The 16,616-nt window shown below is 35.6% G+C and overlaps 2 protein-coding genes, 1 long non-coding RNA gene and 2 pseudogenes across 10 annotated transcripts; 2 read left to right on the top strand and 3 right to left on the bottom strand.

The window, feature by feature from the left end:
- Positions 1-3,301: 3,301 nt before the first annotated feature.
- Positions 3,302-4,885, bottom strand: LOC104761451 (uncharacterized). Of its 8 annotated transcripts, none has more exons than XR_015595433.1 (4): positions 4,541-4,876; positions 4,173-4,303; positions 3,669-3,748; positions 3,302-3,517 (listed from the first exon to the last, which is right to left on the bottom strand). It is a non-coding gene; the product is annotated as an uncharacterized LOC104761451 (long non-coding RNA). The 8 variants fall into 8 exon arrangements; XR_015595432.1 differs by having other exon boundaries at positions 3,302-3,542; positions 4,541-4,835; XR_015595431.1 differs by having other exon boundaries at positions 3,302-3,536; positions 4,541-4,824.
- Positions 4,886-5,769: 884 nt separating this feature from the next.
- On the bottom strand, positions 5,770-7,671 carry LOC104778837 (E3 ubiquitin-protein ligase NLA-like; annotated as a pseudogene).
- A 279-nt stretch (positions 7,672-7,950) lies between these two features.
- Positions 7,951-9,484, bottom strand: LOC104705385 (vacuolar-sorting protein BRO1-like). The gene is made up of 2 exons (XM_010421374.3): positions 8,787-9,484; positions 7,951-8,438 (listed from the first exon to the last, which is right to left on the bottom strand). Exons 1-2 carry the CDS (start codon positions 8,886-8,888, stop codon positions 8,124-8,126), a joined length of 417 nt encoding a protein of 138 aa, XP_010419676.2. The 5' UTR covers positions 8,889-9,484; the 3' UTR covers positions 7,951-8,123.
- A 1,527-nt stretch (positions 9,485-11,011) lies between these two features.
- Positions 11,012-14,315, top strand: LOC104776462 (protein neprosin-like). The gene is made up of 7 exons (XM_010500540.3): positions 11,012-11,981; positions 12,070-12,156; positions 12,241-12,450; positions 12,707-12,871; positions 13,024-13,077; positions 13,179-13,325; positions 13,756-14,315. The coding sequence occupies exons 1-7, from the start codon at positions 11,796-11,798 to the stop codon at positions 14,131-14,133; spliced, it is 1,227 nt and encodes a 408-aa protein (XP_010498842.1). The 5' UTR covers positions 11,012-11,795; the 3' UTR covers positions 14,134-14,315.
- Positions 14,316-15,116: 801 nt separating this feature from the next.
- On the top strand, positions 15,117-16,378 carry LOC147946720 (F-box protein At2g34280 pseudogene; annotated as a pseudogene).
- Positions 16,379-16,616: the final 238 nt, after the last annotated feature.

Genomic DNA, 16,616 nt, shown 5'->3' with positions numbered 1-16,616 from the left:
AATCCAAAAAATAAGATTTTATTACTAGAATATTTCGGGTATTTTCAAAATACCCAATGTGCCCTTGTTTTATGTTACCGGAAAAACGTTATTACAAAAATGCCATTGCCACGTCAGATCCCACGTCAGAAATCGCTGACGTGTAACCATAACTCAGCCGTAACGCGTTACAGATAAATGTTGCGGATGAGTTATGGAAAAAAACATTTGAGTAAGAGCGGACGGTTAAGTTATAGCATAACTCAACCAAGCGTTACGGTTGACTTATTAAAATCTGGTTGAGTTATGCTATAACTCAACCGTCCTTACGGCTGACTTATTAAAATATGGTTGAGTTATGCTATAACTCAACCGTCCTTACGACTAGTTTTCACCCGATGGTTGAGTTGTCAAAAGTTTGGCTGAGTTATCACTACGACATGGCTGACTTATGAGCAACTGTTACGGTTGAGTTATCGTACAACTCAACCGTGATAGGCTGACTTATCGTACAACTCAGTCGTGATAGACTGACTTATCATACAACTCAACCATTTGACGGTTGACTTATTAACAAAAAATTAATTACTAGAATGTTATTCAGTTACGGCTGACTTATTAAACAATATGGCTGACTTATTAAACGATACGGCTGAATTTGGCAGCAATTTTTCTGCTTTTTTATTACTGTAATGTTTTTTTAATTACTGTAATATTTTTCATGTTGTGGCTGAGTTTTATATAGGCTGAGTTATTAATTGGTTGATGGCTGACTTGCCACGTCGGACGCAGCATCCATGTCAGCATTCCATGTCATTTTTTTTCTCCAGAAATACGAAACGTCGTTCGACTCTTGTTCTTATACTTCTTCTTCACTTTTCTTCTTCACCTAGTTCTTTCTACTTCTTCTTCACATTGTTCTTCTACTTCTTCTTCACCTTGTTCTTCATATTCTTTCATGGATCCAGTTCCGGTTCTAGTTGTTTCCGGTAATTGGGTAAAGATAGAGAGATATGTATTTAACACCGACGATAGAGGTTGTATAGTTGTGCAGATAGATGGAGGCACAACACACGACAAGCTTGTGAAGCTTGTTCTTGAAGACTACGGATTGGACGCGTTTAGCCATGAGCTAATGTTGAGCTACATGTTCTCGAACAAGGCACTGAAACTAATGGCGCATGATACTCCACCAGTTTTTCGGTGCTATGAAAACCGATCAGCTACGTCTCTGTGTAGAGTTTTCAACGAAAGAGTCTACAGAAACTAGTGGAGCTAGAGGAAGTATGATAAGCAGTGACTCGAAAGCAGAACCTACATACGAAGTGTACGGTGGGGGATTTGAAGGAACTTGTTTTGATTATGGTAAGATCGTTGACGAAGAAAACCAAGAAGAAGAAGAAGTTGTCGAAGTTGCATCTGAAAAAGAAGAAGACGATGAATTTTCAACTCGATTTAATGTTTTCGACGACTCCGATATATCAGCCATTAAGGATTTATAAATCACTATAACTCAGCCTTCACATGAATCGACGAGACGTTTAGTTTTTCCGTAAATATTATAACTCAGCCGTAAAGTCATATATATCAGCCATTTACTTTCAGATTGTTTCTTGTGATAAATCAGCCATAACTCACTATAACTCAGCCGTCACATGACCTTTCGTTTTCCCGTAATGATTATAACTCAGCCGTAAAGCGATATTTTGGCGGGAAACCATCAGCTAACCTAATAACAGACATATTTCCATTCTAAATTTAAATTTTGAGTTATAATAATTCTAATATTCAATTGTTGGAGAAATACTTTTAGAAAAATAAAATTCTAAATTCGAATAATAATTATTTAATTATTTGCAATAATATCTTATGATAAAAAGCTCACTTTATGAATTTATTATGCGTGTGGATTTGAGCAGGCACATAATTAGTGATTTTTCGCGCTTCCCTAACAACATTTTTTGTGACATCGAGAGACATTTTAATACTTATTAGGAATCTGACAGAACAAAAGACCCAGGAAAGAAAGAAGAATACGTTTTCATATTATTGAGAAGGCCCTAAACGATAACTCAGCCATAACTTTACCATAACTCAGCCAACCCTCAAATTAGAATGACTAAGTAACCGACCAAACCGAACCAAACCGGAAACTATTTTTTACATTATTTTTGGTTAATTACGGTTATATTCGGCTTGCTATCGGTTATATTAGGTCTAATCGACCTAATTTGGATAACATTTGGATTATTTATGGTTATATATTCATCTAACCGACCCATAACCGGAAATGACCGAAAAGTAATTTCAAAAATATTTAAATTTTCAAATGGTTATCATATTAGTATATCCAAATTACCACCTTAAACCAAACACAATATAACCAAAACCAAACTGTTATATTAAAACCCATAATGTTGGAAATATGAACCATAAACCTCAAACCATAGATCTAACCCTAACTTTAACCCCTAAATGTCATGTTTTGAATGTTTTACACATTTTGATCAGACTATGTAAAAATCAATCTTTGTCTATAACTATTACTTTTTATTGCTTATAATGATTGTAATATTCATTTTTTCATTCTATATTTTAATTTTGAGTTACAATAATTCTAATTTACAAATATTTCCTAAGTCAGCCGTTTATGTCGATAACTCAGCCATATCAGTCAATTTTTTGAAAAATACTTTTATTAAAAAAAAAAATTTTAAATTCAAATTCAAATTTTGAATTCCTTTTAAATAAAAATTCGCTAAAATCTCATTTATTACGCCAACCCTAACCCTAACCCCTAACCCCTAAACGTCATGTGTTGTATGTTTAACACATTCTGGTGAGAATGTGTAAAAATCAATATTTCTCTATAATTATTACTTTTTATTGGTTATAATAATTGTAATATTCATATTTCAATTGTACATTTAAATATTGAGTTATAATAATATACATTTACAAATATTTCATAAGTGAGTCGTGTAAGTCAATAACTCAGCCATCACTTAGTCACTTTGTCGGAATTTTTTTTATTTTTTATTCGAATTTTAAGTTCAATTTTTTAAAATTTTTTTGTATGAAAAAGCTAACTTTATGAATTTATTACGCGTGTGGATCTGAGCAGACACAAAATTATTGTTTTGGGTTTCCCAACAACACTTTTTGTAATATCGAGGCACAACACGAAAGACCAAACGAAGCCGTACCAAGTACATAACTCAGCCATACGAAATATATAACTTAACGATAACTCAGCTGTACGAAGTACATAACTCAGCCATAACATATATGTTTATTTAATATTTACTTATAACTAGCTATGAAGTCCATAACTTAGCCGTAACATTGAAAAGATACTAAACAAAGAATTCCAAATGTTTTTACATATCCAAGTACAAGTCCTACCAAAAAGAAATACAAATGTTTTTTAGTCAACAAACTTCCATTCCCCGTGTAAACCTCTTTCTCATCCGAGCAAATCATTGATATGTCCGTTTCTGGTCCATGTGTTGAGCCGAGACAGAGAAATGAAGCGCATCTGGGTCCATTGAAGTACTCTGTAACTATCAGTTTGTTCTTGTTAACAATATTTATCGGAAATTAATCAGGGATTAGATTTATGGGTTTTTATTATTATATATAATAAATAATAAAATATCTAATATTAATGGGTTATATAGAAGTTATACCAAGATTTAATTGAAATGTTTGACAGCTCAATTGATTGAAGGCTTGCCAATAATTGCAAATGTGTCGGGTTCGACTCCCCCTTTATGTGTTTCGTCCATTTTTTTGTATTTATTAACAAGGGGCAAAATGATAATTTATTAGTCATCTTCTCCATTCACGATTCGGAAACTGTAAAACCTAATCATGGCAGCCAACTTTTTTTTTACTCAATTTTTACAGATTTCATCATATTTGCAACTGGATATAACATAAAAATAGTAGATCTCCACAAGTAACATCATATTTAAGTGAACAATCAACTCAAAAATGATTTTTTTTCTTTTTCTGTCCGATTTGTACATAATCGCGGCGGCTCCTTGCTGCCTAGCGATTACACGGCGTGGAATCGGTCAAATCGGCCGATGTTTTGAACAGGGCTAACAACCAAATCAGCATCAATCCTCATAAAAAAAGAAAGATAAAAACAACACTATGTATAGTACCAAGAAATCCAAAAGACGTACCAGTAAGCATGCTCACAGCCTTTAACCATAGCTGTTTCTTGAAGAGGTATAGTATCCAAGCAGATTGCACAACAGCCGCCATGGTTCCCGAAACCCAGCTCATTGCTCACTTCTTGAGTCTTCTTTTCATCCTATATACAGAAAACGATATCTTAACTCATCAACCTCGTCAATGAATCAATAATAAAGAGATTGAGCATCACCATCCTAAAGAAGGTTTCTTTCGGATACAAGAAAAAGAAATTGAGCATCACCATCCACAATTTCTCAGAACAACAATTCAGAAAGTAAAAAGCACAACCAACCACAAAAATTTGATATTTTCATTATATTAATTGATTAATAAGGGAAAAAACGGAAAGAAAGACCTGATCTTGAAGAGGCAAAACATCTAATTGCTGCTCATCAACGATCTGGATCGAGGAACTCATGGCGGCGATTGAGAAAAAAAAAAAACAAAAAAGTTGGATCCTCGATAATCGATTCCGCAGGGAGACGAATAACCCAGACAAATCAAGCAATCTAAGGAAGAACAGTTCAAGTCCAAAGTAGGTACAAGAATGATAAAAGAGAGAGAGAGAGAGAGGGATCGGAATCCTCCGGAGGAAACGGCCGAGGAGATGTAGAACAAGAAGATAGAACGAGGAAGAGTGAAAACTATTCACTTTCCCTCTTTTAGTATAAACAAGAACAAATAACTGTTTGATACAAAAAAAAAAAAAAACTGTTAAATTATATCTGATGTGTATTTTAATTTGTTGATGTGTATTTTTTTTTTTTACTCAAAATCGAAAAACTAAATCCAGTGGGTAAATTATAATTACGCCCAGGGCACTAAACATTTGAATAATTTTTAGGAATTAATAAAATATGAGTAATAAACCAAACATTTGAGTAATTGATTCTTGTTTTAATTCGTAATGTTACGTAGCTAGATACTTAGATATACTGATTTACGTACTTCTCTTTTTTCTCTTTGTATTTGAGGTTCTGATTCTGTAGGTTTGTTTGGGGTGGAAGTAAGCATTTTCAACCTTAGAGCATGTGCATTGGTGTAGGACAATTTTTGGTCCCTCAAATTTATTAATCTTATTTTCAGAGTTTCTTAAGTTTGATATGAGGATTGGTGTAGGACAAATTTTGGTCTCTCAAATATATTAATCTTGATTTCATGTATTGACACAAATGGATTGGTCCCGTATAATCTTGATTTCATGTATTGACACAAAGTTACAAAAAGTTGAAAATGACACATACAATGGTAGAAGTGATAAGTGTTTATGCAAATGAGCCACAAGAAGATAGAAGGAAGATATATAAAAGAACAGACCTCTTTCTCCTCCACCCAAGAGTTTGCACATGTGTTCAAGTGCTTCACTTTCTCTTCGGTTTTTCTCTTCTTTAGAGATCCCACAAGAAGGTGCAATGTCTCCTACAATGGCTGCTCAACAACAATAATTGAATTCAAACATTCATTCCTATATAACTTGCGATTGGTGATCTACACTCTAAAAAAAGAAACAGGGATTAAGAGCATGAAACAATGAAGACTTGGTTGCATATATGCATTTACCTTCGCTTAAGTAAGATATTGAGCTCATCCAAATGCACGGCAAAGCGGGCATTTTTCAGTTAGCTCTGCGGTTTTCAAGCCATCAATTATGTTTACTGATGCAGCAGAGCAAGCACACATGAAGCAATATATGTGACCACATGTTAGAGCTATTGGATCAAACACCATGTCCTGTTTTCGCCATCAATTGTAAAATACGTCAGTTCAAGACCTATTCCTAGCATTACGTAAGTATCTCTCAGTCACATGCTAGAAAAAGACTTGGTCTTTGAAACGAAATCTTCCAGAGGAGAGTGGAACAACACCTCGACACGACAAAATTAAGACTTTATCCCTATAGGGTGAAACTATCTTGTATAATTCAGAATACTAATAAGTCAACCAACAGGTTTATTGACATAGAGATTCTCTCGAGTCGTTTAAAGTTTTGCTTACCAGGCATATTGAACAAGTCAAGTCAATGCCAACTTTTACGGAATCAGAAAGCTCGCAGGAGAGTAAAGGCTTCCCATCATCGAACGTCAAAGAGCAACCATCAAACAGTGCATGAACAGGAGTAGAAGGAGAAGCCACAGAAGCAGCTCCAGATTCCTTCTTAGATTCTTTCAGATTGATGTGAAACGCCATAAGCTCACAGAGCCATGGTGATTGAAGGATCTCGATTCACATTTTCTGTACTTGTGTCTTAAACAATTGTCCTTGCCTAGACTCATGAATCTCCAGGACAAAAAAAGATGCAAACAGTACATATATATAAATTGAATAAAAAGTGTTCAAAATTGGGATCTTTAATAGGATACATAAACCAAACCTTGTCATATTTCTTGAGGATTTTTCTAATGGCGACGACATTGATGAGAGCGTAATTAACCAAGTCTTTGCCCTCTTGGATCAAACCAAGATGGCTCTTTTTACGACTATTGCCTTTGAACCAAGTAAGACACTTTGTGAAAGCAGAAGCTAAATGTAGCTCAAGAAGCTTCTGAGCATTCTCGTTGAACCATCCTACTACGTCTTCCATCTCCTTGAGAAGCTCCGGGGAAAAATTCCCATCACAAACTAGAAAAAAAAACAAAAAAAAAAACAAAAAAAAAACAATTCCACCAAATCATTAAAAACACTCTCTGGTATTTTTAATGAAACCTCCACTCTCAGGGGAATTACATCGAACAGTACTTGTGCATCCACGAGGACAATTGTGGTCATCATGTTGTTGATCAATAAAAGCAATTTTGGAAGAAGGACCATCATGGTTTCTCTGCTAAAATGGAGATAACAATTCAGGCTTATCAACGGGGACAAACAATTCATAGATAATGATCAAATAAATCAACAATTCGACTCAGAACAAAAGAGAGAACCCTAAAACTCAGCGAGAAAAACTCAATAAACAGTAAATTCAATTCATCAACGAAGAAACAAATCAAATTCAAATGTCGTCAAAATCGAAGAAGAAGAGCTAACCCGACTTTAACGGCGAGAGCAAGAGCAGCTCTCATCCTTGGTTTTGAGTTTTGACGAACATAGTAGACGGGACCATTATCGAGTCTTCCATAATCAGCACCAAAAGGCTCAGGCTCGTTACCGAGTTCTTGTTCCATGTCCACACTCATCAGTTTCAGCGACCTGAATCCATGTTTCCTCAAGACCTTCTTCGAGCTCTCTCCCGCAATCAAATCCATCTCTCTCTCTCTCTTTCTCTCTGTCTCTCTCTGCCTCACTCTGTCAAAATCAAATTCGTTTATCAAAACAGAGCACAAAACCAATTCTTCTCCCTTCGGAGAGAAAACAAATGAACGAGAAAGTTTCGATTTTTTGGGGTCCCCCTACCCAAACATACAAACAACGCAGAGGTTGGCACGTGTAATGAAGGACGGAGAAAAATACGTCCCATTTGAAGGAACGTATCTTTGATAATTGTCTCATTTCTATTTAAATTTTTATTTTTTTTACTGAAGGACGCATCAAATACACGCCGATGCACATGCTCTTAGAGCATGGGCATTGGTGAGGGACAAATTTTGGTCCCTCAAATATAATAATTTTATTTTCAGAGTTTCTTAAGTTTGGTATGAGCATTGGTGTCCCTCAAACTTGATCATTCCTCTTTCATCCTCCAGCCTCAAACCCACAGATCCATCATGATCTTTGCACTTCTCAGTCGCTGTAGTGACATCTGATATATGTTCTCTATTATGCAATCCATAAGGAATGATTTACCTTTATCTATATATATGAATAATGTGCTTTACACAACTTTCATCCATCATATCATCTCTCTACTTTTGAATAAAGAATTTGAGTCACTATTAAACAAAAATTCAACGTCATTCAAGAAACATATCAAAGGTGAAGGTCGAGGCTGCTGTCCCTGGGGATCATAGTACGAGCCTTGTTGCCATGATGGAGGTTGTTGCTGGGTCTGAGGAGGATACGGTTGTGGTGGCGCTTGGCCATGAGGAGTATGGCTTCTTTGCTTCTGCTTCTGCCAAACGGCTGGCTCCGCTCCTCAGCTGTGCAATTTCTTCTGCAATTTCCTCTTTCTCGTGCAACTCTTTTCCATACCTAAAACAAGCTTCACTGTAGAAGACCGCTGCTTTCAGCTGCACATGAGAAATCCAGCCTTTCTCGAAATGTTCCTTCAATGGTGAAGTGGTTAGCGCAGCGAAAGCTTCCTCATAAAATATGCCAACCTGATCATAAGCAAACAAGAAGTGTCAATTCAATCGACTCTGTCACTTACTCACAGTTTAGTACAACAGATGCTCCACCAAAAACTAAGCACGTTTATAGCATATGTACTCATAACTAATCCGAGTCTGAAGAATCTACTAAATCAATTCCAAGATCTTGAGTCCATAAATGTGCACAAATTCAATCAATCCTATCACTTCTTCACAACAGTGCAGTAAAACAGATGCTCCACCAAAATCTAAGTTTCTAGAAACCTACTTACAATCAATCCGGGATTAAAGAATCTAAGATCTTGAGTCCACAACTGTGCACAATCAAAATAGATGCAAGCATGATATGACACTAACCTGCCTAGCAATTTTAGCAGAAACACCAGGGGTGCTTCCTTTGGCAATGGAGTTTTCAAACACACATTCTTGAGCTTGCGCAAGCATCAACCGTTCCAACATTCCCACGCAGTCTACCGACAAATCCACGGTGAGGCTCTGCCCAATCGCCGCCTTAGATGACAAATTATCCTTCAAGTACACAAACGCACCTGCAGCAGCGATGAACGCATGTGAAGCCTGACGACGCCCATCCACGGTGGTGCGGTCATGACCGAGTCCAATCTGGCTATACGCAGCACCAAGATTGAAGAGAACAGCGGCTTTCTCAAGATGAATGTTCTGCTGAGTAGACTTTTGCTTTTGCTTGAAAGCATCGTACCATAAGAAAGTAACGGCGTTCACCTGGTGCTTCTCTGCGGAAATTGGAAATCGCGTTTCCACCAGACAAAGGGCTTTGTAATATGAGATGAGAAGGTCTCGCCGAGCTGCCGGAGACGGATCGGGGACGCGTTCTAAATCGGATCGGAGCTGCTCACGGTTTCAAGATCGTCGTCTATAAGCTGAGCCTCGCGCTCAGAGTAGGTGAAAGTAACGTAGTTGCGGAAAGGACGGTAGAGATCAACGGAGTTCGTCTTCTTCTCATGAATGGCGAGCATCAGATTAGAGACCGCCGACGAAGCCATGGCGGTTGAGAAATCCCCTTTGATCGCTCTTCTGATTTTTTCTAATTCTTCGGTGGTTTTCTTGACACGTGTCTTGAGGGACGCATATAAATTGTCCCGTTTTTAGAAACGTTTCTTTGTATAATCTATGATTTCGATTTAAATCAATCGTTTTAATTAAGTGGGACGGACGAAGGACGGTGCGATGCACATGCTCTTAGGCATTGTAAAAGTTGTCCCCAATTAATAGGGTTTCTTAATTTGGAGGAAGGAGATCGTGTATTTAAAAATCCTCAAAATGGTAGATATCGCAAGTTCAATGTTGTAATCTTGAAAAATCAAGTACACTACGTGTATTTTTTTATAATCTGTGCAGCCTGTAATATTTTTAATGGTTACATCAATGGACAACTCACAATAGGTATCCATGATGATGTACCCTAAACAAAGTTCATGCATGGTCCGAACATTAACGTCCAACCTTTCACGCCGCTTTTGTAAATCATGTCTCATCATATCACAGTTAATAACTCCAACGCCGAACCGTACTTTGTTCAGACTGTATACATAAAACACAATAGTCCTTAATGATCTTAATTAACTAAGATACTCACTGGTATGGATCTAGATAAATTTGGAAAAAGCTGAGCTCTCGAGGTTTGCTTTACAGACACTATCATTGCTCTTACATCAAACTGTTTCCATTCTCCTTTTGTTAGCTTTATATAATGTTCATCTTTAATTTTCTTCGCCTTTTCCTTTCTCTCTCACTATCTATTAATTATTAAAATGTTAGATTTTGTTGAATAGTTTATATATATTCCAAATCAAGTTGAAGGCAATGCTAAGTTTAACATAGTCGTCGTCTGGTCAACTTTTCTCTGTAACTTTTTTTTTTCGTTTGTTAAGACTTAAGAGAGTAAAATAATGAGAAATAACAGAAAAAAATGATTGGTAGGAACATTCATAATTCACACAGCCAATCATGTTTTTCTTAAAGAATGAAATTTAATATTGAATAGAAATCCAAAGGCAACATTACAGTTTTTGCATGCTTTGGGTCTCAATCATTCCCTCGATTTAAAAGACTGGACAATATCATTCGGACAAATAACACTCTCGAGGTCCATATATTCCACACTTTGTACTTGACTACTTGTTTTATTATGAACGATTCTTCTAAACCAAATTATATAAATTAGTGAATTCTTAAAACTTAAGGTGACTTAAGTATGTACGTAGTAAAAACTGGTCAACAGTTTTGACCAACATGATAATCAAACCACTTGATTTTATTTTTTTGCCTAATGACTCTGAGCCAAATATATCAGCTATGCATCTCAAGTAGTGTTATACTTAACCAAACTTATCTATCTTTTTGTGTAATATATTAAATATACTCAAATTGGCCTTATCGTTAACATTTTTAGCAAATGGATAATTATATTTAAAAAATTCGAGTTTAAATAATGTATATCGAACGTGCTCTTGGACTTTAGATGTTGCCATGTTGGAGCGTATAAGTACTTCATGCATGTATCCTTGCAGGTTTGTTTAGTCATATGATAATTCATGTTTTGCAAATCATTGTGCCCAATTGCTGGAGATTTATAAAATTCTTAAATAAATTTTGGGGCAAAAGACAATGTACCCTTTGTTATATTTAAGAGAAATCGAACAACTCATAGTCTCATACGTACCAAAATTAATTTGACAAAATGTTAACCAACTGGGAGTTTGAGTTTGAGTTTTCTTTGACACGATGGATATTCAAAGATGTGGAAAGTGGAAACATAACGTAAAGTTTGAGAATAGCTGAGGAAATCAAGATTTAAAGTTTTCAATTTTCATCTTTCAAACCAAATCCAAGTTTTACCACAAAAAATAGCGTTTTCACATAACGATAAAGCTGCATCAAAATCTCTTCTCTTCTTTTCATCATTTAATATAAAATATCCCCCAAATCCCTTATAAATAAATAGTATTTAACACCATTCCATGATTTCATCACTACCCAGTATTTATATCACCTTATGTGTAAACCCACATGCTCCAAACCATTCTCATTTCTCAATAGTCAATACTATAATTCATTTATTTTTGAGCTAGGGGTGAGTTGATTCATTAATTCTTTGGATCTTTGGGTTTTGGGGGTCTAGGTTTTCTTAGAGAAGTGACTTCTGTCTTTAATGGGTTTGTTGAAAGATGTGTCAGTGACATGAAGAAGACGAACAACAACAATAAGCTTGCAATAAATGTTTTGCCTTCATCTTCATCACACAACACCACATAAAACAGTGTTTTAATACTCTTCTGAAAAGTCAATCCGTGAAAGAAAAAAAGAGGAGATTCATCAGCCATTGCAATGTCGTCTCCTTGCTTGATGATCTTTACTTTCATTCTCTTACTCTGTCTCTTATCCTCCTCTGCTTCTCCACCGAATTCGACATCCGAAACTGTGACTCTCCGACCACAAAAAGAGATTCAGAAGCTGGAACTCATCAGAAAACATCTCCAAAAGATTAATAAACCAGCCATCAAGACCATTGAGGTTTAAATCCAAACTCTTATCTTTTACACTGTTTTATTTCTTCTATATATCATAGTAAATTTATATAATGTTCTTGTGATGTTTACAGAGCTCAGATGGAGATACAATAGATTGTGTTCCATCTCATCACCAGCCTGCTTTTGATCATCCTTTGTTACAAGGACAAAGAGCAATGGTGCTCACATTTTCTTGTTAACTATTCTCTTAGTTCTTTTCTTTATACGTCAAAAAGTCTCTAAAGTTTACTGAACATGTTTAGGATCCACCGGAGATGCCCATAGGATATAGCCAAGAAAATGAATCCCATGAAAATTTTCAGCTTTGGAGCTTATCCGGTGAATCTTGTCCGGAAGGTACGATTCCGATCAGAAGAACGACGGAGCAAGACATGTTAAGAGCAAGTTCAGTCCGTAGATTTGGTCGGAAAATAAGGCGCGTGAGAAGGGATTCAAGTAGTAACGGCCACGAGGTACGTATCATTATGTTAATTAACTTTATCATAAAGTCAGACGTTTATATGCTTTTCTTAGTTAATTATTTTTATTTATACAAATAATACCAAAAACCACCTTTCTCGCAAATCTTTGCAATTCCATAAACAGAATTTTACTTGTCAGAGTGAATTTTATTCTTTCCTGAAATCGAAAAAGAATAGTGAAATAAAATTTGAAAGATTACAAATTATAATACTTTTAGCATTAATGGAAATAAAAAAAAACTTGTAGCATGCGGTTGGATACGTATCGGGAAGTCAATATTACGGAACAAAAGCAAGTATAAACGTCTGGACGCCACGTGTCACAAGCCAATACGAGTTTAGTCTATCTCAGATTTGGGTCATCGCCGGTTCTTTCGCCGACGATCTTAATACCATCGAAGCTGGTTGGCAGGCACGTACCATCATCCATCACCTCATCTCTTTTTTTTTTCTAAGACATTTATTTTCATATAACTGTTTTATTTTAATGTTTAATTGTACATCTCTTATTTACTTAAACAAATGTTTCTAAATGCTTAGCATTTCCGATTTTGTATATGACAGATTAGCCCGGAGCTGTACGGAGACACTAACCCAAGATTCTTCACCTATTGGACGGTATAAATTTTCATCCTACTTCAAAACTTTATTTATCATTTAGTAAAAGCGTTTTCTTTTCTCTATAACTTACCCAAAATGCCACATTTGTTTTCTTGCAGTCGGATGCCTACCAAGCAACAGGATGCTATAACCTGTTGTGTTCTGGTTTTGTTCAAACGAACAATAGAATCGCGATTGGAGCAGCGATTTCGCCTGTTTCGTCGTATAAAGGCGGACAATTCGATATAAGTTTATTGATATGGAAGGTAACTATCCTCTTCAATATATCAAACTGATTTAATGTCATCCCATACGTTAGTAAACTTATACTATTTCTCTTCATTTTATTTTATTTATAACCAATTGATTAAGATTACGTTATATCTTCTATATATATATCTAGATTCTAATCTCATTTGGTGGGGGCACAAAGAAGGCCTTTAACTTGAGTTTTGAGCACTCAAGTGCCTACCAAATAATTATTGCATTGCATGTCATACTAATTTTATAGAATTGTCTCTTAACAATTTAAATCAAATTTAGTGTCTCCCTTAAATCATACGACTACCCTTGATTAAAAGTTAAAACCATGCACATGGCTTATCTATTAAATGCTTTACACGGTCAACACAGCTGACAGCTCACTCAACTTTTTACATGTATATATATTTAAGAATTTCATTTTTGATAATTTAGGACCCAAAGCATGGACACTGGTGGCTTCAATTTGGATCGGGTACACTAGTTGGATATTGGCCTGTATCTTTGTTCACACACCTGAGAGAGCATGGGAACATGGTCCAGTTTGGTGGCGAGATTGTGAACACACGACCTGGTGGTTCACATACTACGACTCAAATGGGTAGTGGCCATTTTGCCGGTGAAGGTTTTGGAAAAGCGTCTTACTTTAGGAATCTTCAAATGGTAGACTGGGACAATACTCTTATTCCGATATCTAATCTTAAAGTTCTTGCGGATCATCCGAACTGTTATGACATAAGAGGAGGAGTAAACCGGGTTTGGGGTAACTATTTTTACTACGGAGGACCGGGTAAAAACTCGAAATGTCCATAGAAGCGGATAAAAAGTCAAATTAGTGTTTTTGAGCGTACGTAGATGAGATTTTTCTTGGCATTGAGGGCTCAGGACAAATATCAGGAGATTCTTAAGAAAACAAATGTATCGATTGATTAATATGATATCAAATATGTAAATTTATAATATTAAATATTTAATTGGGGTTATAATTTTTCCAACGTCTGTCTGTGTCTCTATAACCAGGCACATAATATACAAACTGACTATTGTGGCTAAACACTCACATTCCATCCCTCAAAATCGATGATGGTATTTAAATGGTTTTTAGATTATAGTTTTTGATTTTTAGTAAACATCACTTATTATGATATACAAACAAACTTGTTTTTGTTAACATGTTCATGTGTGTATTGTACTATTAGATGTTTCTCAATCGATCGAACTTACATGGAATAAGTTTTTTCCTCGTTCAAGTTGATTTTATTCTACGATATATATATATATATATATAATTTTGCGGAGAGGGTAACGTAACAAATGAAATGTAATTGAATATTTTAGGTTTTTCGAAACTCATATTTGACTTACTATTTAGGGATTACTATATAGATGTTGTTATTTTCTCTCTCAAATCTTATTATTTAGGGAGATTAACTATACAGTTTTTTTTTTTTTTTGAACAAACACTATACAGATTTTGTTATGCTGCGATTTAATTAGTCAAATCCGATAAAAAAAAGAATTGTAATTTTATATTTATATTCATCATTAGCAAAGAAAACAAAAAGAAGATAATTAAAGAAGTTTTCCTTTTGATTTGATTATTAAATCTTTCTATCTTGCTATCACGATGGGTCTTGCGCAAACAAACTCGCAGTAGTAATCCTATAATGATTTGATTTTTGATCAGTAATTATCTTTTTGAAAGATTTATTCAATTTTTTGTGCTTTTTTTTTTTGACAAAATTTTCATAGGTTAGGTATGACAACTTTCCTTTCCTAAAGTGGAACGATCGATAATGACGTGATTTTTTTTTTTAATTCCTTTTCTATTTATACTTTTCCTAAAGATAAAATAGAAGAAGAGTGGGATATAGAATTGGAACCAAGGAGCTAACGAGCACAGAAGAATCTATCATCTGAAGAGGTTTTGTTCCTTGATCTATTTTTTAGTACGGAATTGCTACCCCACGATGTGTATGAGCAAATTCTTGAGAGGCTTGCGGTGAAACCTCTCCTTAGACTCGAGTGTGTATCGAAACAATGGAGATCTATAATAGAATCTAGGAAATTCCAAGAAATATGTACAGTTGATCCGTACGCAATCACATCAGGATCCAGATGTCCTTTTGGTGTCCGTGGGTGATAACACTGTTGATCATCTAGTCGTAGAATCTCTAAGAACGTTAGTGGTCGGGTCATCAGTTTCGGTCAAGATCCCGACTCCTTGGGAGAACAAAGTGTACCAAGTTTGTTAGTAGTAGTTTTGACGGTCTGATATGCCTCTACGATCTCTACAATTCAAGTATCGTGGTGAATCCCACCACTAGATCGCATCGAACGTTTCCTTTATCTAGCTATCAACTACTCACTTTCGACGCTTGGAAACAAAACAACGACACTGCCCCTTTCACACAGATTGGATTCGGTAAAGACAAATTCAGGTGCATATACAATTGGTTATATAACTCATTCCAGCTAGGCCTTGAAAACGCCACTACGTGTGAAGTTTTTGATTTTAGCACCAACGCTTGGAGGTTCATAGTCCCTGCCTCTCCTTATAGGATTCCCTTTGCTAAGTATCCTATATATTTTGATGGCTCACTTCATTGGTTCACCGCCCCTTATGAGGGTGAAACCAAGGTTTTGTTCTTTCGATCTTCACACGGAAACTTTCCTAGTCATCGCCAAAGCTCCTTTTGTCCACGACTCTGATACAGATATCGTCATGTGCAACCTGAATAACTGTTTGTGTGTGTCCGAGGTTAAGTGGCCCGAGCTAAAGATATGGTCTTTCAATGCAGAGAAGGAGGCATGGGATGAAATATACTCGATAAATCTGCTTTCAACTTTTCAATGGTTTGGGTTCCACAAATATGCACTCAGGCCACTAGCAGTTTTGGGGAAGAACAAGTTACTGCTTTATGAACGTGATTGTGGTGATTCACTGGTGCTATATGATCCACAAACCGGATCATATGGTTTAGTTTTCACAACTAACTCATGTGCATATATTCTCTCTTGGCTCCCATTGGTAACCATGTTTAAAAGAAGCGGTTAAAACTTTTATAGCGGTTATAAAAGAGGTGGTTAAAAAGAAAGTGGTTTAATTAAGTTAGCGAATGGAAAAGATGGTAGAGTAAAAAAAAGCGGTTGAGTATTTAACTTGATTGGTAACATTACAACGGTTGAATATGATAAGTTATAATAAATTGTAAAAAAAAAAAGTTAATTTAGTTAATTTAGTTAAAAATGAAAAAATGAAATGAAATGAGAAATTATTATCTAATTCATAATAT

Source organism: Camelina sativa, chromosome 3, assembly GCF_030686135.1.
Source record: "Camelina sativa cultivar CO46 ecotype springtype chromosome 3, ASM3068613v1".
NCBI classification, from domain to species: Eukaryota; Viridiplantae; Streptophyta; class Magnoliopsida; order Brassicales; family Brassicaceae; genus Camelina; species Camelina sativa.
Note: the sequence above shows the minus strand (reverse complement) of the source record. Positions and strands in the feature narration are given on the sequence as shown.

Bases quoted from the DNA above. Each gene is read 5' to 3' on its own strand.
- LOC104705385 (XM_010421374.3), bottom strand. From the start codon at position 8,888: ATGTTGGAACGGTTGATGCTTGCGCAAGCTCAAGAATGTGTGTTTGAA. The intron at 8,439-8,786 runs GTTAGTGTCATA...GCTTATGATCAG, and splicing joins CTGCTAAAATTGCTAGGCAG to GTTGGCATATTTTATGAGGA.
- LOC104776462 (XM_010500540.3), top strand. From the start codon at position 11,796: ATGTCGTCTCCTTGCTTGATGATCTTTACTTTCATTCTCTTACTCTGT. The intron at 11,982-12,069 runs GTTTAAATCCAA...TGATGTTTACAG, and splicing joins CAGCCATCAAGACCATTGAG to AGCTCAGATGGAGATACAAT. The intron at 12,157-12,240 runs GTGCTCACATTT...GAACATGTTTAG, and splicing joins TACAAGGACAAAGAGCAATG to GATCCACCGGAGATGCCCAT.